Raw genomic sequence first — 24,387 nt, 5'->3', positions numbered from 1 at the left:
CTGCCTATGTTAATCTTATAAAAGAACATTCTAATATAGTTATTAATAAAAAGAAAGGACTCCCTTTCAACTGCCCTCCTGTGCACTAAGTCACACAGTAATTTTAGGCAGAGACTGAATTCCAAGCAATATAAAGACATCACTACAAGGCACAATCAAATTTTTAGTAAGAAAACTTAATATCCACAATGTTTTTTACCTTTACTGTCAAATCTTCTATACTGTTAGTAAAAACCAACAATTTATAATGTATTATATAAAATGGAACTCATTTCTTCCAACACTTTCCTTCTAAACTATCAGTAGCCAAATTTCATTCTAAGAAAGCACAATAACTGCTTTTGTTTGGGAGCAGAGTGGTAGGTAGTTGGTGGTGGTTAAGAGTGACAACCGCAGTATTATTGGTCTGTTTTTATTTCATCAGACATAACATTTCCTTCTTGTTACCTACCTTCTCTATTTCTTAAGTTGTAAAATAAACAAAGTACAGAAATACAACATTCTCAACAAAAAAAACAAACAAGGGAAAATTAACTTATGGTATATATATACATGGTAGTAATAAACAATGATTGCTATGTATTAGGTGAGGAAATAATTATTAGTTCTGACATGGGTGAGGGTGAGGAAGAGGGTTAGGATGGGTCTTCTGCTTCTGGCCATGAGGGAAAGAAAATAACACAATCTGGATGGATCCTCCTGCTGGAAGGACTAGAAAATGGAACAAAATACTGTGGACTATGAACTGTTAGACAAGACAAAGAAATGGAGTCATATATTTAATCCCCTTTACTTTTGGACAATGTAGTCAGACAGAAAGAATTCAAATACAGACCAGGACTCTCAGTTGTGGTAACTGAAACTGGGGATTAGAGAAAGCAGAATCAGCTGCAATTCGTGGGGGAGTACCAAAAGAACGTTGGAGGGATTTAGAGAAGAAACTTAGGATCCTTAACTGAATACCCATCTGAGCATTCCATATGGCCTAGGGAAGAACCACTAGAAAGCTAATGAGGGCTCAGGATTGTTAAGGATCCCTACCAGCTGGAATAGAGAAACCTCACAATTAGTGAGGCACCAGGTAAAGTCTTCAGAAGAGCATCCCCTTAGAAGTGGGACTAAATCAGCACTAAGGATGGAAATCTGTCCTAACAAAGCTAAAAGTAAACGTTAAAACAACCAAATTTACCTCAAGTAACGATGTGCTAGAACAAAATCCAACGCTCAACAACGTAAACTGACAATGTTTGGCATCCAACCCCAAATCACCAGAATGTAAAGTAGTACGAATAAGTGACTCATAACCAGAAGAAAAATAAACCAACAGAACCAGAAATGACAAAAAGGATGGAATAAAGGTCTCAGCAGACAAGAACCTTAAAATAGCTGTTGTAAATATGCTCCAGAACATAGAATTCTCAATATGTTGAGAACTATGGAAGACAAAGAAGGAACACCTAAAAATGAAAATTACACTGGATGACATTAATACTTAAGAATTTGAAGGGCTAGCAATAGGGGAGGGAAAATTTTAAAAAGGCAGGAGCAAAGCAGGAAAAAAGAACAAAGACCTGACCTGTGGGATACAAACAGTTATCTACCATATGGGACACTGCAGTCCCAGAAAAAAAGGTGGGAAATACTTTTTTTTTTTTTTTTTAAGACCACTATATAAATGTTCAAGCATGAGGACACTACATGTAGAATAACAACTATAAGAGATCAGTTATAAATGTAGACTTAATACAGGTATATAACAGTGATAACTCAAAAACTATCAATAGCCTGCATTGGGGATGTGCCTTTGCAAAATCATGGAGAATTCTTCGTAAAATTCTAGTATTTCAGGGGTGCCTGGGTGGTGCAGTTGGGTATACAACTCTCGGTTCTGGCTCAGGTCGTGATCTCAGGGACCTGAAATTGAGCAGTGCATAGGGCTCTGTGCTTCGGACTCTGCCCTTCCTCCCAGCTCACTCTTTCTAGAATAAATCTTTAAAAATTTCTAATATTTCAAAGCACAATATTCCCTTGATATACACAGTAAACCTCAGTATGTACATTAAACCCATGTTTAACTAAAAAAATAGCTGATTAATAGAAAGTTGTATTTTAGGCTCAGAGTAAGCGATTTTTTCTTCAGCACCATGAACTTTTTGACAGAATATTCTAAGTCATGGAGACCAGGACAATTTTTCCTTGTTCAAGACTGTCCTGCAAGCTGCCAAATAGCTAACACACTTGGCCCATGCCTAGTAAATGCCAATAATGCCTCCAATCATGGTTAAAGTAAAAAAGAATTAAACAGGACAAAAAAAAAAAAAGCATGGTAGAGATGTTAACAGTCATGAATCTTTACACCCAGAGATTTTTACTATATGTAATTCAAGGTCATCAGAAAGGAAGGAGCAGATAAAGATTTGACAAAAATTTAAACTACAGTGTAAGAATGACATGCTTCTCCATGCCTGACAGATTTGAAGAACAAGGGGAGAACGTGTATACACCTGGAAGATTTAAATGATACACACTTGCAGAGAAATTTATACTAATATAAAAAATTAATAACTTCCAAAGAACTATGCAATTTTTAAAAACTCATCCACTGAGCCACAGACAGTCCCTTTAAAGAATTCTAATTACAAATTTAAAGACATTCTCTAACCACAATAAAATTAACTAAAGATTAAGAACCACTGGTTCTAACTAACCACTTGGTAATCTTACAATTCTAAGGCAAAAGATAAAAATCAGTACTATAATAAAAATACCAAAAAAAGACTTTTAGGAACCTAAGTATATAAATATTTAAGACAAATATTTAAGACAAGTGTCCTTGTAAAAAAAAAAAAAAAAAGAAAGAAAGAAAGAAAGAAAGAAAGAAAAAATAAAAAGAAAAGAAAAAGAAAAAAAAGCGATCACTTTAACTTTAAAAAAAAACTGAAAGAATAAAAAAAACATGATATCCTGCTACTAAGAGATGATCATAGGTGAAAGCTAAATAGTCTTTCAGCAAACTTGTGAAATTATAAAATATTTATCTGATCTATTTATATACACTGTGATTTCTGTAAAATCTGTAATGGAATTATAATAACTTTACTCTGTTTTAATCACACAAACTGCTTTATAAAAAAAGACAATCATCACTCTTAACAGCACTTCTGAGAGAACCTATTATATTAGTATATATCCCTCCAGAGTTTGTCCATGTATACCTCACATTCTCAGTCCAAAACAGTACTATCTATTTGTATTAAGAATGTTGTCTACACTGTATCACTGAGTTTAAAAAAATAACAAAGCATATTGATCTTACTTGTGCAACCTAAATAAAACAATGAGCATTATGGAATTTGTTTTCAAAGCTCAGACAGGAAGACCAGGTTAATACATAGTAACCTGAAAACTCTGACAAAAGATAAATCTCTACAAGCTTTAAAAAAAAAAAAGAAAGAAAGAAAGAAAGAAATGAGAGACCACTACACACCATCTGAATGACTAAAATTTAAAAAAGAAAAAAGATGACAATGCCTAGTGCCAATACTAAGCAACAGAAACTCTCACATACAGCTGATGGGAATGGCTCACCCACTTTGGGGAAATGGAGAACAAGTCTGGCAGTCTATGAAGTTAAAACACCATGTGACCTAGCAATCGCAATACTAGATAACCAAATGAAACTAAAACCTATGGTCACAAAAAAATCTGGATGCAAACGTTTATGCAGCTTTACTGGATGAAGAACAAGAAACTGGACAAAATCACGAAAACCTGGACACACTCCAAAATGACCCTCAACTGGGAAATAAAGAGAATACAATATAACCATACAATGAAGTAACACTCAGCAATAAAAAGCAACTACCGATACAAGCAATAATATAATTAAACTCAAAATGCATTGTGCTAAAGTTAAGGGAACCAGATTAAAAGGTTACATACTACATAATTCTATTTATCTGACATTCTGGAAAAGGTACAATTAGAGGGACAGAAAACAGATCAGTGCTTAAGAATGGGGTAGAGGTTGAGTACAAAGGGACATGAAACCTCTTGGAATGATGCAACTGCTTTTCATCTTGGTAGTAACTATATGTCTGTTTGTTTGTTTGTTTGTTTTTAAGATTTATTTTTATTCATTTTAGAAAGAGAGAGAAGAGAGAACACATGCACACACAAGTGCACATGCTTGCAAGGTGGAGGGGGAGAGTGAAAGCAACGGGGGTGTTCACCAGACTCTGCGCTGAGCCTGGAGCCCGACAGAGGGCTCGATCTCACCACTCTGAGATCACTACCTGAGTTGGAACCAAGAGGACTCTCAACCACGCAGGCACCCCATGTGTGTGTGTGTGTGTGTGTGTGTCCGTGTGTGTGTATATATATATATATTTTTTTTTTCAAAGATTTTATTTATTTAACAGACAGAGATCACAAGTAGCTGGAGAGGCAGACAGAGAGAGAGAGAGGAGGAAGCAGGCTCCCTGCTGAGCAAAGAGCCCGATGTGGGGCTCGATCCCAGGACCCTGGGATCATGACCCGAGCCGAAGGCAGAGGCTTCAACCCACTGAGCCACCCAGGTGCCCCTGTATATATATTTTTTAATCAAACCTTGAAGAACTGTACGCTAAAAAGGGTGAATTTCACTGTTTGCAAATTATAAGAACAATATGAACCTTTCCCCTGAATATACCATCTTCCTTTCTAGTTCCATAGCACTAGCCAAATTCTGTAGAAAACATGACGTTTTACATACAGCTTCCACATTTATACTTGTGCTCAGCTCACTCTTATGCCTCCTCTAGCTTGGATGTCTTGTCTGCCTTGCTTGAAATATCACCCTTCCTACCCCATCCTTTAGCCCTTCTGTATGTGGCCCATCAGGAAAAAAAAATTTTGGATCAGATCTTTAGAGGGAAATACACCAGAGATAATCAATATAGATGTAATAAAAGATGTAATAAAAGAAAATATGATTTTACAGAATAACTAAAGACAAGTGGACTAGGAAAAAAATGCTTGTATTTCCAAAAACAGTTAATATACAAGATGGTAAGACAATTCACAGAAGAGCAACAGCAGTAAAATCTAAGAAAATATCCACTCAAAAGTAAGTTAATTTTTAAATAAGACACCATTTTCTACCAAACAAGAGAAAAAATATAAACTGTTCTACTTACATTGTAGAGAAGTGTATCTGGTTATTTTGGAAAACTATTTCGTAATCTGTATATACAGCCACAAAGCACTGATTCTCTTGGAACTTTATGTCAGGTTCCAGAAGTTATCCTACTGAAATAATCCAACAATTTTTAAAATGTATAAAAATGTTCACTAATATCTTCAGTAATCTAAAGTGTTAGAGAATATAAGGGAAACATCCAATGTTCTTATTCTGCTAATATCCTTTCACATTTTGCTCTAATTTTCCTTCAATACTCCTCCCTTTCTACTCTTTTCCCTTGGCCCTTCATTAACCATTAGGCAAGAAGTAAAAGACCCCTGGAGACGTAGTCTCAACCGTACTATAAGATATAATTCGATCGTGAGTAAGTCATTTATGAACTTCAAAATTTGCAAAGAAATTTCATTTGCAAAGAAACACCGAAAGATGATTTTTCTTTTCAGAAAATTTATCTTTCACAGAGTATATACAACATGTATTCAAATACTTAACAAATCTAGGAGAGGAAGAAAACAGAATAAAAAATGGCTGGAGAAAAATAATGTGCTTTTATCAAACAACTTAGAATATGGAAAATTTTAAGACCTGAACGGACAACACATCTGCAAATGCTAAGTAACTCCACCCATGACCATACATGTATCTCTGTCAGTCCACTCGTCCAGACTGCACTGAGACAAAATGGATCTCAGATTCATTTCTTTGCAACCTGGAATTCATCAACAACACTGATTTAACACAAGTTACTTTCTGTAACTTGTAAGCCAATCAATGGTGAAATCAGAACAGAACTGAGGCAGTGTATGTAGCATGATTCTGCTCTGTTCAACTCCCATCACTGCTAGAGCAGTTAACCATGGTACTAGAGATTCTTGAGTCACTCACTGATCACTACTCACTCTTTTGAGATGAGGCCTTTCTCGCTTTTAAAGTCACACACACAAAAGTCACATGCTACTTAACTCCAAGTGATAATGCATAGACACGTAAGAGAGAAATTCCCCATATTTCAAGACACGGGATGGTTTTTCAAACATCACTGAACCAAAGTTACACAGCACAAAAGTTAACCAAGCTGAATCTTTGTTTTCCATAAATTAACTTTAGCATAATTTTAGAATTATGGAAGAGTCCCAAAGACAGTTCCCATATACCTTCACCTAGGTCCTTCCTGATTTGCTGGCATCTTACATTTGCTATGGTTTATTTGTCACAACTGAAGAACACTGGAATATTAACTGAACTCCACACTTCATTCAGATTGCAGTCACTTTCTCTAGTGTCGTTTTTCAGTTCCACGATCCCACATTACATTTAGTCCTCTTGTCTCTAGTTTCCTCTGGTCTGTGACAGTTTCTCAGACTTCTCTTGTTTTGGATGACCGTGACAATTCTGAGGAGTACTGGCCAGGTGCTTTACAGTATGTCCCTAAATTTGAGACTGTTCTTCTCATGGCCACACTTGCTATTATGGCTTACTGGCAGGAAGATCACAGAGGTGCATTGTCATTCTTATCCCATCAGGCAAGGGTACATTTTAACAGTATTATTTACTGATGACTGCCAGGTTTCTCCACTATAAAGTCTCCCCTCCCCCCATAAGGTGGGAAGTCATTAAGTACAGCCCACATATAAGGACTGGGGGTTAATCCCCACCCCTCTGAGTAGTAGCTACATAAATTACTTGAAATTCTTCTGTTGGGGAAATTTGTCTCCTCTCCTCCACTTACTTATTTAGTTATCTATATGAATTCATATTTATTTATTTCATACTCTGGGTGATACTATTACTATGTCATTTATTGTATTGTTCAAATTATTCCAGATTTGGTCATTGAAAGCTCTTTCAGGCAGGCTCCTGCATCCCTTTATGGGATGCTCCCACCCTTGTTTGTTTGTTTGTTTGTTTGTTTGTTTTTGAGCACTTCAGGAACTTTTTAAAAATGTGTAATTTTCACATATTCTTAATATTACCACAAACTGAACATGACTTCTAACTTTTTCATTCTATAGTTACATACTAACTATGTATGAGTTCTGAAGAGAAGAATAAACCATACTGAGAACAAGAGGAGTACATTCGGTAAAGGTCAGCAATGTAACTAAATTCTCATCCACGGAGTATCTGACCAGAACTAAGATTTCTGTCTTGAAATAGATTTTTCATTTGGTCAGCTGAGGTTCTAAAACTTAAATTGTATGTTAGCTTTCTTAGGTTTTAACATACACCTGCAATTTGGACTTCGGCCTATCAACCTTCTAGGACTCACTGCTCTCTTCTTTTCAGAAGCTGGGGAGGTGGGGGAAGAACACAGCGGGTATAGTGATCACGTTTAGCTCTGCTGAAGTCAAGGCCTGCTGTCAGAACGTTCTGATAGCACAGAAATTCATTCTCATTTTCATCCGGTTTGCTTCAACTCTTAGAGCTCCCATTAAGAAGCATGCTCTTTTGTTTGTACACAATCTATTTATTTTCAAGATCTTTTCTCCTTTACTAGTTCAATATACCCTAAAATACAGCAAACACTGAATATTAGGACTGACCCCACATAGCTTATTACAGTTATGATTAACCCAAATTTCTTCTCAAAGGTAGCTAACCACCCCCCAAAGAAAATATTTTTCCAAACACTGCATCGATAAAATGCTCGTTTCTTGCTAGCTTTTTTCATGTAGGCTAGCTGTAGGTTCAGGTTTTTCCCATTATGATGCACCTTTCTCACTGCTGACCTCTAGAGGGAGCCCAAAGGTTTTGTTACCTTTTCTCAAAGGTCAGTCCACTCCTCCCCCCAACACAGTATATTCAAGATCTAAGAACATTTTATTATGGCCTAAAAGTCAAGTGCGTGCACTCCCTTTAGGAATCTCTTGTTCCTGTTACGTAAATGAGGTCCTGACCCACTCACGCTGGGGGGTGGGGGGGAGGAGTGAGCTCCAACCATTTCTTTCTGTTTCCCTTCCAGACTCTCTTAACACTCTTTCCCACTTGCCACTAACTAGTGCATATTACTGTAGCCAGAAAGGCTGACTGGAGGATGGCTATAAGAAGTGGGAGCAAATGCTCTCTCTTGCTGACTCTTGTTGCTCTCAGTGGAGCAGGCCAGTGCCTCTCTATCATCCTCATGTCAGCACAAACACAGAATATAGTATCTGTATGGCACACCAGTATAAAAGATTAGGCTGTTCATATCTATTCAGTCAGACACTCTAGTCAGCTAAGTTCCCCCCCAATCCAGCCCAGTAGGCATCCCCCAGGATCAACTGATCATTACCTTAGCACACCTGTAATACATTCTTGGGGCCCCAAATCTAAGAAACTTGTTCAAGAAATGAGAAGTCATACTGGATACTTATTCACTTCACCTGCCTATATGACCCTGAGGAAATTAACTAAGGCTTTTAAAGACTCAGCTTCCTCATCTTTAAATACCTCTCTCAGAGTTGCTCTGAGGGCTAACCAAGCAATAAATGTAAAGAAATGAGCACTGAATGTGGCACAAAGTAGGCACACTGGTAAGCAAAAGGTGTCGGCAGGGGTTTTGGCTTTGCTGCACAAAGAAACAAGCATTTACCGATTCTAGTTCTAAGCTACTGAGGCCAGTTTGGCTTAGGTAAAGTTCTCCAAATGGTCCAGCAAAGCTCCCTGGAGCCTGAAGCTAAAGCCAGAACTACCAACAAAGTGTTAACAGCCGACCGGCTTTGCTGCTTCTTTGCATTAACAGTCTTGACTGAAGACAGGGTTGTAGCCCAATAAACCCATCATAAATTGAAAATACCATAAACTGAAATGCATTTAAATGCACCTACCCTACCAAACATAGCTCAGCCACACCTACCTTAAATGTGCTCAAAACACTTACATTAGCCTACAGTTGGCTAAATTATCATATTGGATAATTTTGCATTAAAACCCTGTTTAATAATGAAGTGTTGAATAGCTCATGTAAGTTACTGAATAACTATCCTGACAGTGAAAAATAAATGGTTATATGGGTACAGAATCACTGTTTAATGTACTGGCAATTTAACCCTTGTGGTCACATGGCCAAACAGGAGTGAGTATCATACCGTGTATTGCTAGCCCAGGAAAAGATCAAAATTCAAAGTACATCTACAGAATGTACAGTTGCATACAGTTTTCATACCATCACAAAGTTGAAAAATCCTAAGTCAAACCACCATTAAGTCGGAAACTGTCTGTACACTCAAGAAGCCTCAGGCTGAAAGCAGGACTGGTCAGGTAAGATTCTGTACTCCTAGGTCTCTGGACCAAAATATCACTTTGATTACACCATTATTTCCAATAATAAAGCAACTGCTAACAGACTTTTATCCTTTTTCAACCTCTGACTCAGTGAACAGGAACATGTTACGTGATAGGCTCAACAAAGACCACTGGCTATTGATGCTCATATAAAACCTACATTGTAATGTTGCCATGAGAGTCAGGGTCCATAGGGTAATTTCCAGAGATGTGTTCTGGAACCAGTCTCCCTTCTTTTTAACTTGTTCCTGGATAATCTGATATCATGTTTGGATAAAATGGAATGGAACCATACCCTCCTGCAACAAAGAACAGAAAGATAAACAGTTGCTAATACATTTACTCTACAGGTGTGATCTTAACAAACAAGCCTTGGTGTATTAAGGTTATATAATGTTAGAATGAAGAGCTCGAAACTAACCATTCTAAACCTAAAAAGTTACCATCTTTGTTAGATGTTCACTAACTCTTAACTGGCTCATAATTCATTCCACAAAGTAAATCACCCCATTAAGCTGCCTTATCAAAATATAATGCATAGTTTCCATGGAGATTATACGAAGTAATACTGCACAAAATTTGTACATCTATGCATGCCCTAAGATATTTTTATAATCAGAATGGGCATCTGGTTATTAATATCACCTATAATCTTTACAAACTAGGGGCACCTGGGTGGCTCAGTGGGTTAAAGCCTCTGCCTTCAGCTCAGGTCATGATCCCAGAGTCCTGGGATCGAGCCCCGAGTCGGGCTCTCTGCTCGGCAGAGAGCCTGCTTTCCCCCTCTCTCTCTGCCTACTTGTAATCTCTGTTAAATAAATAAATAAAATCTTTTAAAAAAAATCTTTACAAACTAGAATTATTATGGCCATGCTTTAAGAAACAGAAAGCCCTTCCTTGTTCATCTGTCCTGGCAAAGCCACACTCAATTCTATTTTGTTTTGACAGGACTCCTCCCTGCTCACCTATAAACCCCGCTACAAAGGAGCAGCCTGTTCAAAGAAAGAAGTGAGATTTCACAGATGTTACTCCAATGATAAAAGGGAGCCCACTGAGAAGTTTTAAACAGGTAAGTGTTAAATACAAGTAATCCAAACAGGTGTGCCTTTAGATTACTCAGGCTGAAGTGAAGAGAACTGAGAACTGGGAGAAGACTAGACAAATCCTGGTAAGGAATGAGAGTGATCTGAACCAGTATCTACAGTAACAATATTAGCATAAATAGCAAATATTCAAAATGCACTTATAGTATGTTAGGTATTTAACCCTCACAACAAACCTATTAAATTGGTTTTTTAATATTAATATTTCATTAATTAAACCATAGAGGCAAAAATGGGACGGAAGTGAAGAAGTTTTAAAATACATCTATGGGGACGCCTGGGTGGCTCAGGTTAAGCAGCTGCCTTCGGCTCAGGTCATGATCCCGGCGTCCTGGGATCGAGTCCCGCATCGGGATCCTTGCTCAGCAGGGAGCCTGCTTCTCCCTCTGCCTCTGCCTGCTATTCTGTCTGCCTGTGCTCGCTCGCTCTCTCTGACAAATAAATAAAATCTTAAAAAAAAAAAAAAAAGATTAAAAAAAAAAATAAAAAAATAAAATACATCTATGAAGTTTATAATGCAAGGCCTCATCACTGATAAGGTGTGGAGATCTAAAGATGAAAGCAAGAATAATAATGTCCAGCTTCCCATCATGGTGCCTGAATATACTTAATACCATTAGTAGACTGATATTTGTCTAATATTAAGTATTATTTAACAGCATCTAAATGGCAGATACAACTTTGGTTTAAAGAAAAAAGTTTACCTCTACTGGCTAAACAATACAAAAGATTATGTCACAAATAACAAAGCACCAAAATGCTTGACTAAAAGGAAAACATTCTACGACATTAAAAGGAAATTTAGTTCAGAAAAAAATCTTCTCGTCCATTTTTCCCTTTTTTAAAAATCCTTTCTCTCTCAACTCTGGCAGGTTTGCTCAAGGTCATACTCCTAACCTTCCTACTCTATTTACACTGCAACTCAATGCCTCCACCATACTTTTTTCAAAATTATTTTTATTAACACGTCATTATTTGCTCCAGGGAACAGGTCTGTGAATCATCAGGCTTATACATTTCACAGCACTCACCACTCACCATAGTACATACCCTTCCCAATGTCCATAACCCAACCACCCTATCCCTACCCTCCCACCCGAAGCAACCCAGTTTGTTTTGTAAGGTTAAGAATCTCTTATGGTTTGTCTCCCTCCCAATCCCATCTTGTTTCATTTTTTCCTTCCCTACCCCCAAGCCCCCACCCTGCCTCTCAAATTTCTCCTATCAGAGAGAGCATATTAACTGTCTTTCTCTGATCGACTTATTTAGCTTAACTAATATCCTCTAGTTCCATCCACATCATTACAAATGGCAAGATTTTATTTCTTCTGATAGCTGCATACACACATATACATACACACACACACACCATCCTCTTTATCCATTCATCTGTTGATGGGACATCGAGGATCTTTCCAGAGTTGGGCTATTGCGGACATTGCTGCTATAAACATTCGGGTGCACATGCCCTTTGGATCACTACATTTGTATCTTTAGGGTAAATACCCAGTACTGGGATTGCTGGGTTGGAGGGTAGCTCTACTTTCAACGTTTTGAGGAACCTCCGTGCTGTTTTCCAGAGTGGCTGTACCAGACTGCATTCCCACTAATAGTGTAGGAGGGTTCCCCTTACTCCTCATCCTCATCAACATCTGTCATTCCCTTGCTTGTTAATTTTAGCCATTCTGACTGGTGTGAGGTGGTATCTCACTGTGGTTTCGATTTGTATTTCCCTGATGCCGAGAGTCTGGAGCACTTTTTCATGCATCTGTTAGCCATCTGGATGTCTCCTTTGCAGAACTATCTGTTCCTGTCTTCTGCCCATTTCTTTTTTCTTTAATTTTATTTATTTATCTGATAGACAGAGATCACAAGTAGGCAGAGAATCAGGCAGAGAGAGAGAGAAGAGGAAGCAGGCTCCCTGCGGAGCAGAAAGCCCTATGTGGGGCTTGATCCCAGGACCCTGGGATCATGATCTGAGCCGAAGGCAGAGGCTTTAACCCACTGAGCAATCCAAGCGCCCCTCTGCGGCAGTTTCTTTATTGGATTATTTGTTCTCTGAGTGTTGAGTTTGTTAAGTTCTTTATAGATTCTGAGTACTAGCCCTTTATCTGGTATGTCATCTGCAAATATCTTCTCCCATTCGTCAGTTGTCTTTTGGTTTTGCTGACTGTTTCTGTTGCTGTGCAAAAAGCTTTGGATCTTGAAGTCCCATTTTTTCCCTTGCTTCCCTTGCCTTTAGAGATGTTTCTAGGAAGAAGTTGCTGCTGCTGAGGTCAGAGTTTGCTGTCTGTGTTCTCCTCTAGGATTTTGATGGATACCTGTGTCTCACTTGAGGTCCTTTATCCGTTCTAAGTCTATTTTTGTGTGTGGTATAAAGAAATGGTCCAGTTTCATTCTTCTGCATGTGGCTGTCCAATTTTCCCAACATCATTAGCTGAAGAGACTGTTTATTTTCCACTGGACATTCTTTCAGCTTTGTCAAACATTAGTTGGCCATAGAGTTGAGAGTCTGTTTGTGGGCTCTATTCCGTTCCACTGATCTATGTGTCTGTTTTTGTACAAGTAAAATACTCTCTTGATGATTACAGCTTTGTAAGAGAGCTTGAAGTCTGGAATTGGGATGCCACCAACTTTGGCTTTCTTTTTTCAACATTCCCCTGCTTATTCGGGGTCTTTTCTGCTTTCATATAAATTTTGGGATTATTTGTACCATTTCTTTGAAAAAAAAATGGATAGTATTTTGGTAGGGATTACATTAAATGTATAGATTGCTTTAGGTAGCATAGACATTTTCATACTATTTGTTCTTCCAATCCATCAGCACAAACTGTTTTCCATTTCTTTGTGTCTTCCTCAATTTCTCTGATGAGTACTTTATAGTTTTGAGTACAAATTCTCTGCCTCTTTGGTTAGGTTTCTTTTGGTTTGGGGAACAACTGTAAATGGGATCAACTCTTTAATTTCTCTTTCATCTGTCTTGCTATTGGTGTACAGAAATGCAACTGATTTCTGTGCAATGATTTTATATCCTGACACTTTACTGAATTCCTGTATGAGTTCTAGTAGTTTTGGAGTGCAGTCTTTGCGTTTTCCACATAAAGTATCCTATCATCTGCATAGAGTGAGAGTCTGACTTGTTCTTTGCCAATCTGGATGCCTTTTATTTCTTTTTGTTGTGTGATTGCCAAGTCTAGGACTTCTAGTACTATGTTGAACAGTGGTGATAGTGGACATCCCTGCCATGTTCCTGACCTTAGGTGAAAAGTTCTCAGTTTTTCCCCATTGAGAATAATAGCTGCTGCGGGTTTTTCATAGATGGCTTTGATGATATTGAGGTATGTACCCTCTATCCCTACACTTCGAAGAGTTTTGATCATGAAACCACGTTGGTCTTTGTCAAATGCTTTTTCAACATCTACTGAGAGTATCATATGGTTCTCATTCTTTCTTTTATTAATGGATTGTACAACACTGATTGATTTGCAGATGTTGAACCAATCTTGCAGCCCAGGAATAAATCCCACTTGGTGAATGATCCTTTTATTTTTTTTTTTAAAGATTTTATTTATTTATTTGACAGAGATCACAAGTAGGCAGAGAGGCAGGCAGAGAGAGAGAAGGAAGCAGGTTCCCCGCTGAGCAGAGAGCCCGATGTGGGACTCGATCCCAGGACCCTGAGATCATGACCTGAGCCGAAGGCAGAGGCTTAACCCACTGAGCCACCCAGGCGCCCCTGAATGATCCTTTTAATGCACTGTTGGATCCTATCGGGTTGTATTTTCGTGAGAATTTTCACATCCATGCTCATCAAGAATACTGGGTCTGTAATTCTCCTTTTTGGTAGGGTCTTTGGTTTGGGGATCAAGGTGATGCTGGCCTCATAAAATGAGTTTGTAAGTTTTCCTTCCATTTTCATTTTTTGGAACAGTTTCAGGACAAAAGGTATTAATTCTTCCTTAAATGTTTGGTAGAATTCCCATGGGAAGGTATCTGGCCTTGGGCTCTTGTTTGTTGGTAGAATTTTGATGACTGCTTCAATCTCCTTACTAGTTATGGGTCTGTTCAGGTTTTCAATTTCTTCCTGGTTCACTTTTGCTAGTTTATATGTCTTGAGAAATGCATCCGTTTCTTCCAGATTGTCAAATTTGCTGGTGCACAGTTGCTCATAATATGTTCTTATAGTTGTTTGTATTTCTTTGATGTTGGTTGTGATCTCTCATCTTTCATTCATGATTTTATTTGGGTCATTTCTCTTTTTTTGATAAGCCTGGACAGGGGTTTATCAATCTTACTAAGTCTCTCAAAGAACCAGCTCCTAGTTTTGTTGATTTGTTCTACTGTTCTTTTGGTTTCTATTTCATTGATTTCTGCTCTGATCTTTATGATTTCTCTTCTCCTGCTGGGTTTAGGCTTTCTTTGCTATTCTTTTTCCAACTCCTTTAGGGGTTAGGTTGTGTACTTGAGACCCTTCTTATTTCTTGAGAAAGGCTTGTATCACTATATACTTTCCTCTCAGGACCGCCTTTGCTGTGTCCCAAAGATTCTGAGCAGTTGTGTTTTCCACTTTCATTTGTTTCCATGCATTTTTTCAATTCTTCTTTAATTTCCTGGTTGACCCATTCATTCTTTAGTAGGATGCTCTTTAGCCTCCATGTGTTTGAATTCTTTCTAGCTTGGTTGAGTTGTAGCTTCAGAACACTGTGGTCTGAAAATATGCAGGGAATGATCCCAATCATTTGGTACCGGCTGAGACCTGATTTGGGACCCAGGATGTGATCTATTCTGGAGAATGTTCCATGTGCACTAAAGAATGTGTATTCTGTTGCTTTGGGATGGAATGTTCTGAATATATCTGTGATGTCCATCTGGTCCAGTGTGTTATTTAATGCCTTTATTTCCTTGCTATATTTTGCCTGGATGATCTGTCCATTTCAGTGAGGAGGGTGTTAAAGTCTCCTACTATTACTGTATTATTGTTTGACTGTCGATGTGTTTCTTTGATGTTATTATTAATTGGTTTATGTAATTGGTCGATCCCATGCTGGGGCAGAGATTTTTAAAACTGTTAGATCTTCAACAGGACAGACCTTTTAAGTATGACAGCGTGTCCATCATACCTTATTATAGTCTTTGGCTTATTATCTTATTCTTCTGATACAAGGATTGCCACCCCAGCTTTCTTTTGATGTCCATTAGCATGGTAAATTGTTTTCCACCCCCTCACTTTAAATCTGGAGGTGTCTTTAAGTCTAAAATGAGTTTCTTGTAGACAGCTTATCGATGGGTCTTGTTTTTTCATCCATTCTGATACTCTATGTCTCTTGATTGCATCACTTAGCCCATTCACATTCAGGGTAACTACTGAAAGATATGAATTTAGTGCCACTGTATTGCCTCTAAGGTGACTGTAACTGTATACTACGTTCGTTACTTTCTGGTCTATTATTTTTAGGCTCTCTCTTTGCTTAGAGTACCCCTTTTCCCTATTACCTGTAAGGCTAGTTTGGTGTTTGCAAATTCTTTTAATTTTTGTTTGTCCTGGAAGCTTTTTATCTCTCCTTCCATTTTCAATGACAGCCTACCTACATATAGTATTCTTGGCTGCATATTTTTCAGGTTTAGTGCTCTGAATATATCATGCCAGTTCCTTCTGACCTCCCAGGTTTCTGTGAATAAGTCTGCTGCCAATCTAGTATTTTTACCATTGTATGTTACAGACTTCTTGTCCTGAACTGCTTTCAGGATTTTCTCTTTGTCACTAAGACATGCAAGTTTTACCATTAGACGATGTAGTATGGACCTATTTTTACTGATTTTGATTGGGGGATTCTCTGTGCCTCGTAGATTCTGATGCTTGTTCCCTTTGGAATATTAGGGAAATTCTCTACTATAATTCACTTTCTGCCCTTCTCCTTCTTCTTCTTCTTGGATCAATATTCTAATATTGTTTTATCTTATAGTATCACTTCTCTCAAATTGTCCCCTTGTGGTCCAGTAGTTGGTTGTCTCTCTTTTGCTCAGCCTCTTTATTCTCTGTCATTTAGCCTTCTATATCACTAATCCTCTCTTCTGCCTCATTTATCCTAACAGTAAGAGCCTCCATTTTTTACTGTACCTCATTAATAACTTTTTTATTTCAACTTGGTTAGATTTTAGTTCTTTTATTTCTCCAGAAAGGGATTTTATTTCTCCATAAAGGGCTTCTTTAATATCTTCCATGCCTTTTTCGAGCCCTGCTAACACCTTGATAATCGTCATGCCTTTTTCAAGCTCAGCTAGCACCTTGATAATCCTCATTCTCAAGTCTAGTTCTGACATCTTGCTAATGTCCATATTGATCAGGTCCCCGGCTGTCAAGACTGCCTCTTGTTCTTTTTTCTGTGGTGAGTTTTTCTGCCTTGTTATTTTATCCAGATAAGAATGTAATAATGAGAGAATAAAATACTAAAAGGGTGGCAAAGACCCCAGAAAAATGTACACTAACCAAATCAGAAGAGATCCAAAGCGGGGGGGGGGCCTTAAAAACAAAAAAATTAAAAATTACATATATGTATCAGACTGGTGAATAGAACAGAGCCACCCACTTGATTTGGGGTGTATTATGATCTCTTAACAGAAATCACCTCCTAATTTTTAAAGAAAAAAATATATATACACAAAAATAAGGGTAAACACGATGAAGGGATGGAATATACTGTAAAGATGAAAATTTTTAAAAAGATTCTAAAAAAGGAAATGTTAATATCATTTGGTTAGAAAAAGAAAAAAAAAGAATGTGATCAGGCTGGAGACTGGAAAAAAGCCATGTGCTAGATTTAGGGTATATTTTGAGCTATTAGAAGAAATTGTATCCCAAATTTTAAAGAAAAAAAACCTATAGGTATACAAAAAACAAGGTTAAATACAATAAAAGGATAATGACTATAACAATGAAAATTAACGATTTTTTAAAAAGGTAAAGACAAAATAGTTAAAAAACGTTAAACAGGTAAGAAGAAAAGTTAAAATAGAATAAGAAAAAATAAAATAAAATAAATTTAACTTTGTAAGACTAAAGGTTCTCCTTCATCAGTGAACTTGGTCTTGGCTAGATGTTCTTGCTGATGTCCTGGGGGAGGGGCCTGTTGCAGTGATTCTCAAATGTTTTTGCCCCAGGCAGAACTGCACTGCCTTTGCCAGGAGTCAGGCTAAGTAATATGTGTGGGTTCAATCTCTGGACCTTTTGTTCCCGGCATGTTTTCCTCTAGCTTTCTAGGAAAGGAATGAAAATGGCGGCCTCCCAATCTCCAGCCCCAACGGAGCAGAGAGCTTGAGCCCCACCCCTTGGTGCACCCTCAGAGAAAAGCAGTCAATCCCTCCCCATCTCCCTTGTCTCCAGCCACACTCCATGTTCACCTGGGCTATGACCGAACGTTTCTATCTCTGGTGCACAGCCCCATTTGGAATCTCCAAACCCAACAGATTCCTGCTGCGCACTCCTGTGCTGCTCCTCTCGGAGGAGGAAGGGAGGGGGTTTCCCCAATCTGCCGCTTATGGGTTCCCTGCTAAAAGAGCAGTGGCCCGAATGTGCCTTGGATCACGGTTTACGGTAACCACAAGCTCGAGCGACCTCACTCTCGGCTCTGTCTCTGTAGCCGGCTTCCCCACTCTGATACCTGGCAACTCTGTCACACTCCGACAGCGTGACCCCACAGGTCCTGACACCACATTGTCCCCAAGAGGGCTCCACCCCCGCTTAGCCACTGGAGCTATGTCCCTCAGTGGAGCTAACTTCTAAACGTTCTGATTTTCTGCTCCGCTGCTCCACCGCTTGCAAGGAGCCGGCCCCGCCCCCCACAGTCTATCTTCTGGTCACTTTAGATTCACTCTTCTGCCCATCCTACTTTCCAGAAAGTGTTCTATTTTCTGTTCCTAGATTTGCTGCTCTTCTTTCTCTTCTATCTCCTGTTGAGTTTGTAGCTGTTCAGAATAATTTGATAACTGAAATCCTGGACCTAATGCTATTTCAGTCTGCTACTCTTCTGCCTCCTTGCTTCCTCCACCATACTTTTTAAATAATTGTAATCATGCTTATCCAATGACTTGAAATTTTCACAATTCCATTTTCAAAGATGCAATTTCTTTCATTAATTCATTAAGAGAGAATTAAACATTAAAGATCTTCTCCACTTACTAAAACTAAACATTTACCCTCTAATTCTGGAAACTGTTTTTTGTGTGTTTTTTGTTTGTTTTAATCTCATGCACTTCTGTGGTTTTGCTCATTTTAGAAAAAGGCCTCCCTTCAACAACAGTTTAGTAAGCATGTATTTATATAGTTTAGTAAGCATGTATTTATATGCTGGTACAATACTTTGGGTCATGCTAGGATTTCTAGCTGCTAGGGATACAGGAGTTAAATAAGACAGACAAAAACATCCCTGCCTTCATGGAACATACATTCTAGTGTTGGGGGCTATTATAAACAAATATAAAATGTTTCAAATAGTGTTAACTACTATAAAAACAGACCAACAAGAGAATGTAAGTAATGACAGTGGGGCATTATTTCAGGTAGAATGGTCATCGAAAAGCCTCTCTGAGGATGTGACTAAAGCAGAGACCAAAATGAAAAAGAATTAGTCATCCAAACTTGTGAAGGAAAATATTTCAGGCATCCTAAGTAGAAATAAGTTTGCTAAATTTGATACCACTAATAAAGAGTAAGGTGGTAGAGGAGATGGCTCAGTTAACAGAGGCCTGACCAAATACAGCTTTGTATGCCATGGTAGAAGGACCGTGCACTTAAGAGTGGTAAGAAGCCACTGCAGGGTTTCTACCTTGTTCTGAGGTAATTATCTGTTGTGTGAATACAATGCAAAACTGGAAAAAAGGAGATTGGTTCCTGAATTACTGCTGTAACATAGGCAAAGATAATGACGGTCTGACCTCAGGGGCAGCCAGAGGAGATGGATAAACTCAGATTTAAGCCGGTGGACAGAGAAGTCAGAGGATAAGGTTTTAGAACCAAGCCCAATGGAGGAAAGGTAGTTCCATTTACTAAGGAAAGACACACCAGGAATGTGCAAGTCTGGGGTAAAAAAGGAGCATACAGGCCCCTGGGCACCGCAATCAGTTGGGCGTCTGACTTTTGGTTTCAGCTCAGGCCATGATCTCAGGGTCTTGAGATCTCAGGGTCTTGAGACCTCAGGGTCAGGCTTTAGCTCAGTAAGGAGTCTGCTAGGGTTTCTCTCTCCTCCTCCCTCTGCCCTTCCGCAAACTTGCTCCTGTGCTCTCTAAATAAATAAATCTTATTTTAAAAAGAGAAAGAGAGAGAAAGAGAGAGGCCAAGAATTTCATTTTCACCTCTTTGGGTATTGATTTCAATCACACATACAAGCAGAAGAAATGTCATATAGGCAGCTGACAGATTTAACAGCAGTTTAGGGAAGGAAGAGGAGATATAAATTAAAGTATCATCAGCTAACCGAAGACATTTAAACACTAAATGTGATTTCCTAGTGAGTAATTACAGAAAACAAGAAGTCTGGCCTGAGGACTGAGCCCTGAGGCCTCCCACATTTAGCACTAAGGAGGAGGAGCCAGTTAGTAAAGGAGACTGCACAGGGAACTACTGGTAAGGTAGGAAGAGCTTTTCTGGAAGCCAGGCAGCGTTTCTAAAAGGAGACAATGATGAACTGTGCCCAAGAAGTGCACAGAGATCGAGCAAAGTGAAGACTGAGAAGTCAGCTTGGATTTGGCGGCACAAAGATATTCTGTGTGATTTCAACAAAAGTGGTTTCAGTGGATTAAGTGTCCTTAAAATACAAACTGTTTTCTGTGGTTTTATTTAACAACCATCAGAGGGAGAAGCAGCTCTGGAGTTGAGATGTTGTAGGTTGAAATCACTGCTCTCACAGCTTGAAATCTGGTTTATGAAGGATATTCTCTTTAGATTTGCCATCAAGGAAGATTTTCCCTTTAATAGATCTTAGGCTATTCTGAGAAACAGAGGGTTAAACAAATAGGACTCTGAAGCTGATTCATCATTCTTCTGAGTTGCTGACTCCCCAGGTTCCTGGATATAGAGAGTAGGATTTTTTCAAGAAAAGTACTCGAGAGACATACTTCCAATCATCACAAGCCTGAAAACTGCCATACTGTTATCCTGACTATTTGAAGGATAGTTTCACTAATTTAAAATTCTTAGGTTATAATAGCTTCCTCAGGATTTTCTAAATGCCATGCCACCATCTTTAACATGGTGCTATCCAACAAAACTTTCTAGTATAATGGAAATGCTCTATTCTGCACTGTCCAACATGGCAGCCATACGCCTTCCTTTGCAGGTAACCAGTTTCTTGTCTGCATACTTGTACTATTTATTTCTGTATTTTAAAATTTTTAAATCCACTAGGCTATTCCTAGGTGTGGATCTCATTTATTTTGCTTGGCATTAATTTTAAGTTATCTGTAGAATAACAACATTAACAGATCCTACCACATATGGGGGTGGTAGAGAATTTCAAATGAGTTTCAAGGTAAAAAATACTTGACACATAGTAACTGTTCAATAAATGTTAGCTATATATTCTCTGAGCCCTTTTGATCCTTCCTCTCTAGGTCAAGATAATTTTTACTGTTTCTCTGACTTTATCTTTTATATGTTTGCTATGATCGCTTACTCTGAACCTTTATTATACACTGGATCTATTCTTTGTTGTTTCTTACACTTGTGCCTATAGTGTCCATTTCAGTTTTTTCTCTTAAATATGGGACTATTTCTAAAGCCTTCTGCTACCTCTCCAAAAACAAATCAACAGTTAAGAATCACAAATTTCTATGAACACTGGGGAAGGTATGTGCTATGGTGAGTGCTGTGAAGTGTGTCAACCTGGCGATTCACAGACATGTACCCCTGGGGCTAATAATACATTATATGATAATAAAAAATTAAAAATTAAAAAAAAAATCACAAATCTCACTTAAGAATTTTCACTCTTTCCTGCTCTAATTCTTTTTCTTCAAATGTTCATGAGTCTCCTTGAGAATACTAATTGGTTCTTGTTTAAATTGCAACATTTTCTCTCATTTCTTGCAATAAGTCTGTATCACAGGATAACACGTGCTCATAATAATGGCCATCTTTCAGACTACTGAGACTGTATGTGTCTAGCTTTTTGTATATTCAAATTAAAGGAGAAAGATCTATGTTTATATAACATTTGGGAATTGTGTCAGGTTCAATCAGAAAACATTCAGAACCAAGTTCAGAACTTGGGGGCAGGGTGTGTGTGTGTGTGTGTGTGTGTGTGTGTGTGTGTTCACATTGTTATTTCCTATCTTGGCTCTCAAACTGCTGCCTAACAAATTAACCCAAATTTAAGAAGCTTAAAAAAATCAAACATGTATCTTCTCAGTTTTTCTCAGTATTTTCTCATGAATCTAAGTGTGGCATAGCTGGGGGCATTCAGCTCAGGGTCTCTCACAAGACTACAGTCTATGTGTCCACCGGGGCCTCTGTCATCTCAGAACTTAATGGTGGAAGGATCTGCTGGCAGTCCAAGGTCATACACATGACTACTGGCAGGCATCAGGTCTTCACTGGCTGTTGGCCAGAATACTAGGTCCTTGCCTCATGAGCTCCACAGAGAAGTTTACAAAATGGGAGATTGTTTCAGAGAAAATCAGAAAGGACAGATCAACATGAAAGCCAAAGCCTTTTTGTAACCTAACCTGAAAAGTTTTGCTGTTAAGTTAACCCATTCACTTCTGTCATACTTGGGAGAAACAAGTCACTAGCTCCAGCCAACTCAAGGGGAAGGGAATCAGATACAAGGCATGAATACCAGGAGGCAGGGATTATTGGGGGCTATCTTACAGGCTGCCTGTCACACTTTCTTGATCACCAGAGACTCAGCAATATGTAGTCAAGTAGCAACAGTACAAACCACAGGCAGATTTCAGAGCAAGCAAACTTTGAACTTTGTGCTTCATGGTTATTTTCTCCCCTGCTTCATGCTTCATGGTTAGTCTCTCCCCTGCTACCATGATCACTGATCATACTGTCCTTGGTAAGAACCAAGGACAGTATGAGTCATTTAGTTTTCAATCCTTGCTTCAAAGTACAATATATCAAATCAACCACCTACCCCATGGACAATCCTTAAATTCTATCTCTAAATAGGTCTTTACCCACAACCACAGAGGGCTTCTCAACCACCAAGTTAACCAGAAAGAACTTCCCTCGCTACATTTCTCATTTGTACCTTTTCCTGCCAAAATTCTCTTTAGTTTAGTTATGGCACCTTTCCAGGGTTTCCATGGAGACCAAACTCTCCCATTATCTTGTTGGTCATTTCAGTGTGTTTGTCTGTTTGTTTTAACATATGGGATTAGATCATCATCTTCCACCGGAAGTCAACACAGCGATTTGTTTAAGTAAAGAACTTTACACATTCTTTAAAACACTGTTTTGATAAATATGGCAGGAAATGCCTGCTGGTTTTCCTACCCATGAATTCAATTCTATTGTTGGATAAAACAAAGATGTTTTAATCTGCATCATCAATTCGCAGGATACATTCTGCTATGGTAATTTAAGTAACTAAATCTTGATGATTTCCCAAAAACGCAATGTCCAAACTTAGCATAGAAACACTTTAACAAAACACTTATAATCTTAAAAGGAATCAGACACACAGCTGTTCAGAAGCATGAACTAGTCACACATGGTTGTAAAGAAGCCCCTACAACTATGTGCCCAGCAGCAGGTACCTAGCACTGCCAAAAGAACCCAAAGCTTAATCAAAGACAAATCTTAAGTCAGAATACCAACAGAATTGTAATTCACAAACCAAAATATCCGGTTTTGGTTTACAATGAAAAAATTTTTTCCTACACTGTATTACTCCTCTACCCCACCCTTATTCCCCTTAACATAATTTATTTGCCCTATTTTCTTCAAATACTAATAAACAGGGCAGGAGGAGAATCAACAAAAACTATTAGCAGATGTCAACAAATTTTCTCACGTGATAATATCTGGTACAGAGTGTATACTCTTCTGGGATAATCAGAATTATGGTTTCTTGTCCTCTGCTGATGAATATACAGGAAGCGGAATTAAGAAGGGACTTAACACAAATAACATTAAGCACCAGTAACATACTGCTGCACTGGACGGATCCTATATAGCAGCCAACCTGCACAGGCAGGTAAGGCAGAGCGCCTGTGGGATAAACCCTGTATCTGAGCTCTGATCAGATTTCTAGGTGGTATGTTCTTAGTCAAAGAAAAGGGATTTTCAAACGTGTTAGCACTTAAGGAATAAAATTACTTGTTATCTCAATGAAGTTGCAGGACACAAAATCAACACACAAAAATCCATGGTGCTTCTAAACAATCCCAAAAGGAAATCATGTAAACAACTGATTTTACAAAAGCATCAAAATGAATAAAATATTTAAGAATAAATTTTATCAACAAGGTGAAAACTACAGAACACTGCTAAAAGAAATTTAAAAACTGGAAAGACATCCTTTGTTCATGAAGTAGAAGATTTAATACTGTTAACATGTCAACATTATCTGAAGTGATCCACAGATTTAATGCAATCCCTATAAATATCCTGATGGCATTTTTTTGCAGAAAACTGAAGGGACCTGAATAGCCAAAACAATGGGGGGGGGATAAAGTCGGATATTTTGCACTTCCCTACTTCAAAGAGTACTACAAAGCTACAATAGTGTGATACTGTCATAAACACAGACATACACACCAATGAAACAGTGACCAGAGAGAAATACTACTCTATTCCACCTATGGTCCTATGTGACCGCACATATAGTCAAATGT

At 38.3% G+C, this 24,387-nt stretch overlaps 1 protein-coding gene across 2 annotated transcripts in view; it reads right to left on the bottom strand.

The window, feature by feature from the left end:
* The window catches only part of PPP2R2A (protein phosphatase 2 regulatory subunit Balpha), an 88,948-nt gene that overhangs the window by 38,469 nt on the left and 26,092 nt on the right, over positions 1 to 24,387 (bottom strand). Inside the window, exon 2 of one of the 2 annotated variants that reach the window (XM_032332215.1) lies at positions 9,606 to 9,744. The exons of the other annotated variant lie outside the window; for it this stretch is intronic. Coding sequence (XP_032188106.1) covers positions 9,606 to 9,621 — 16 coding nt within the window. The 5' untranslated portion in view covers positions 9,622 to 9,744. The remainder of the gene's footprint in view (positions 1 to 9,605; positions 9,745 to 24,387) is intronic. 2 annotated transcript variants of the gene reach the window in all.

Source organism: Mustela erminea, chromosome 2 (genome assembly GCF_009829155.1).
Source record: "Mustela erminea isolate mMusErm1 chromosome 2, mMusErm1.Pri, whole genome shotgun sequence".
NCBI lineage: Eukaryota > Metazoa > Chordata > Mammalia > Carnivora > Mustelidae > Mustela > Mustela erminea.
Note: the sequence above shows the minus strand (reverse complement) of the source record. Positions and strands in the feature narration are given on the sequence as shown.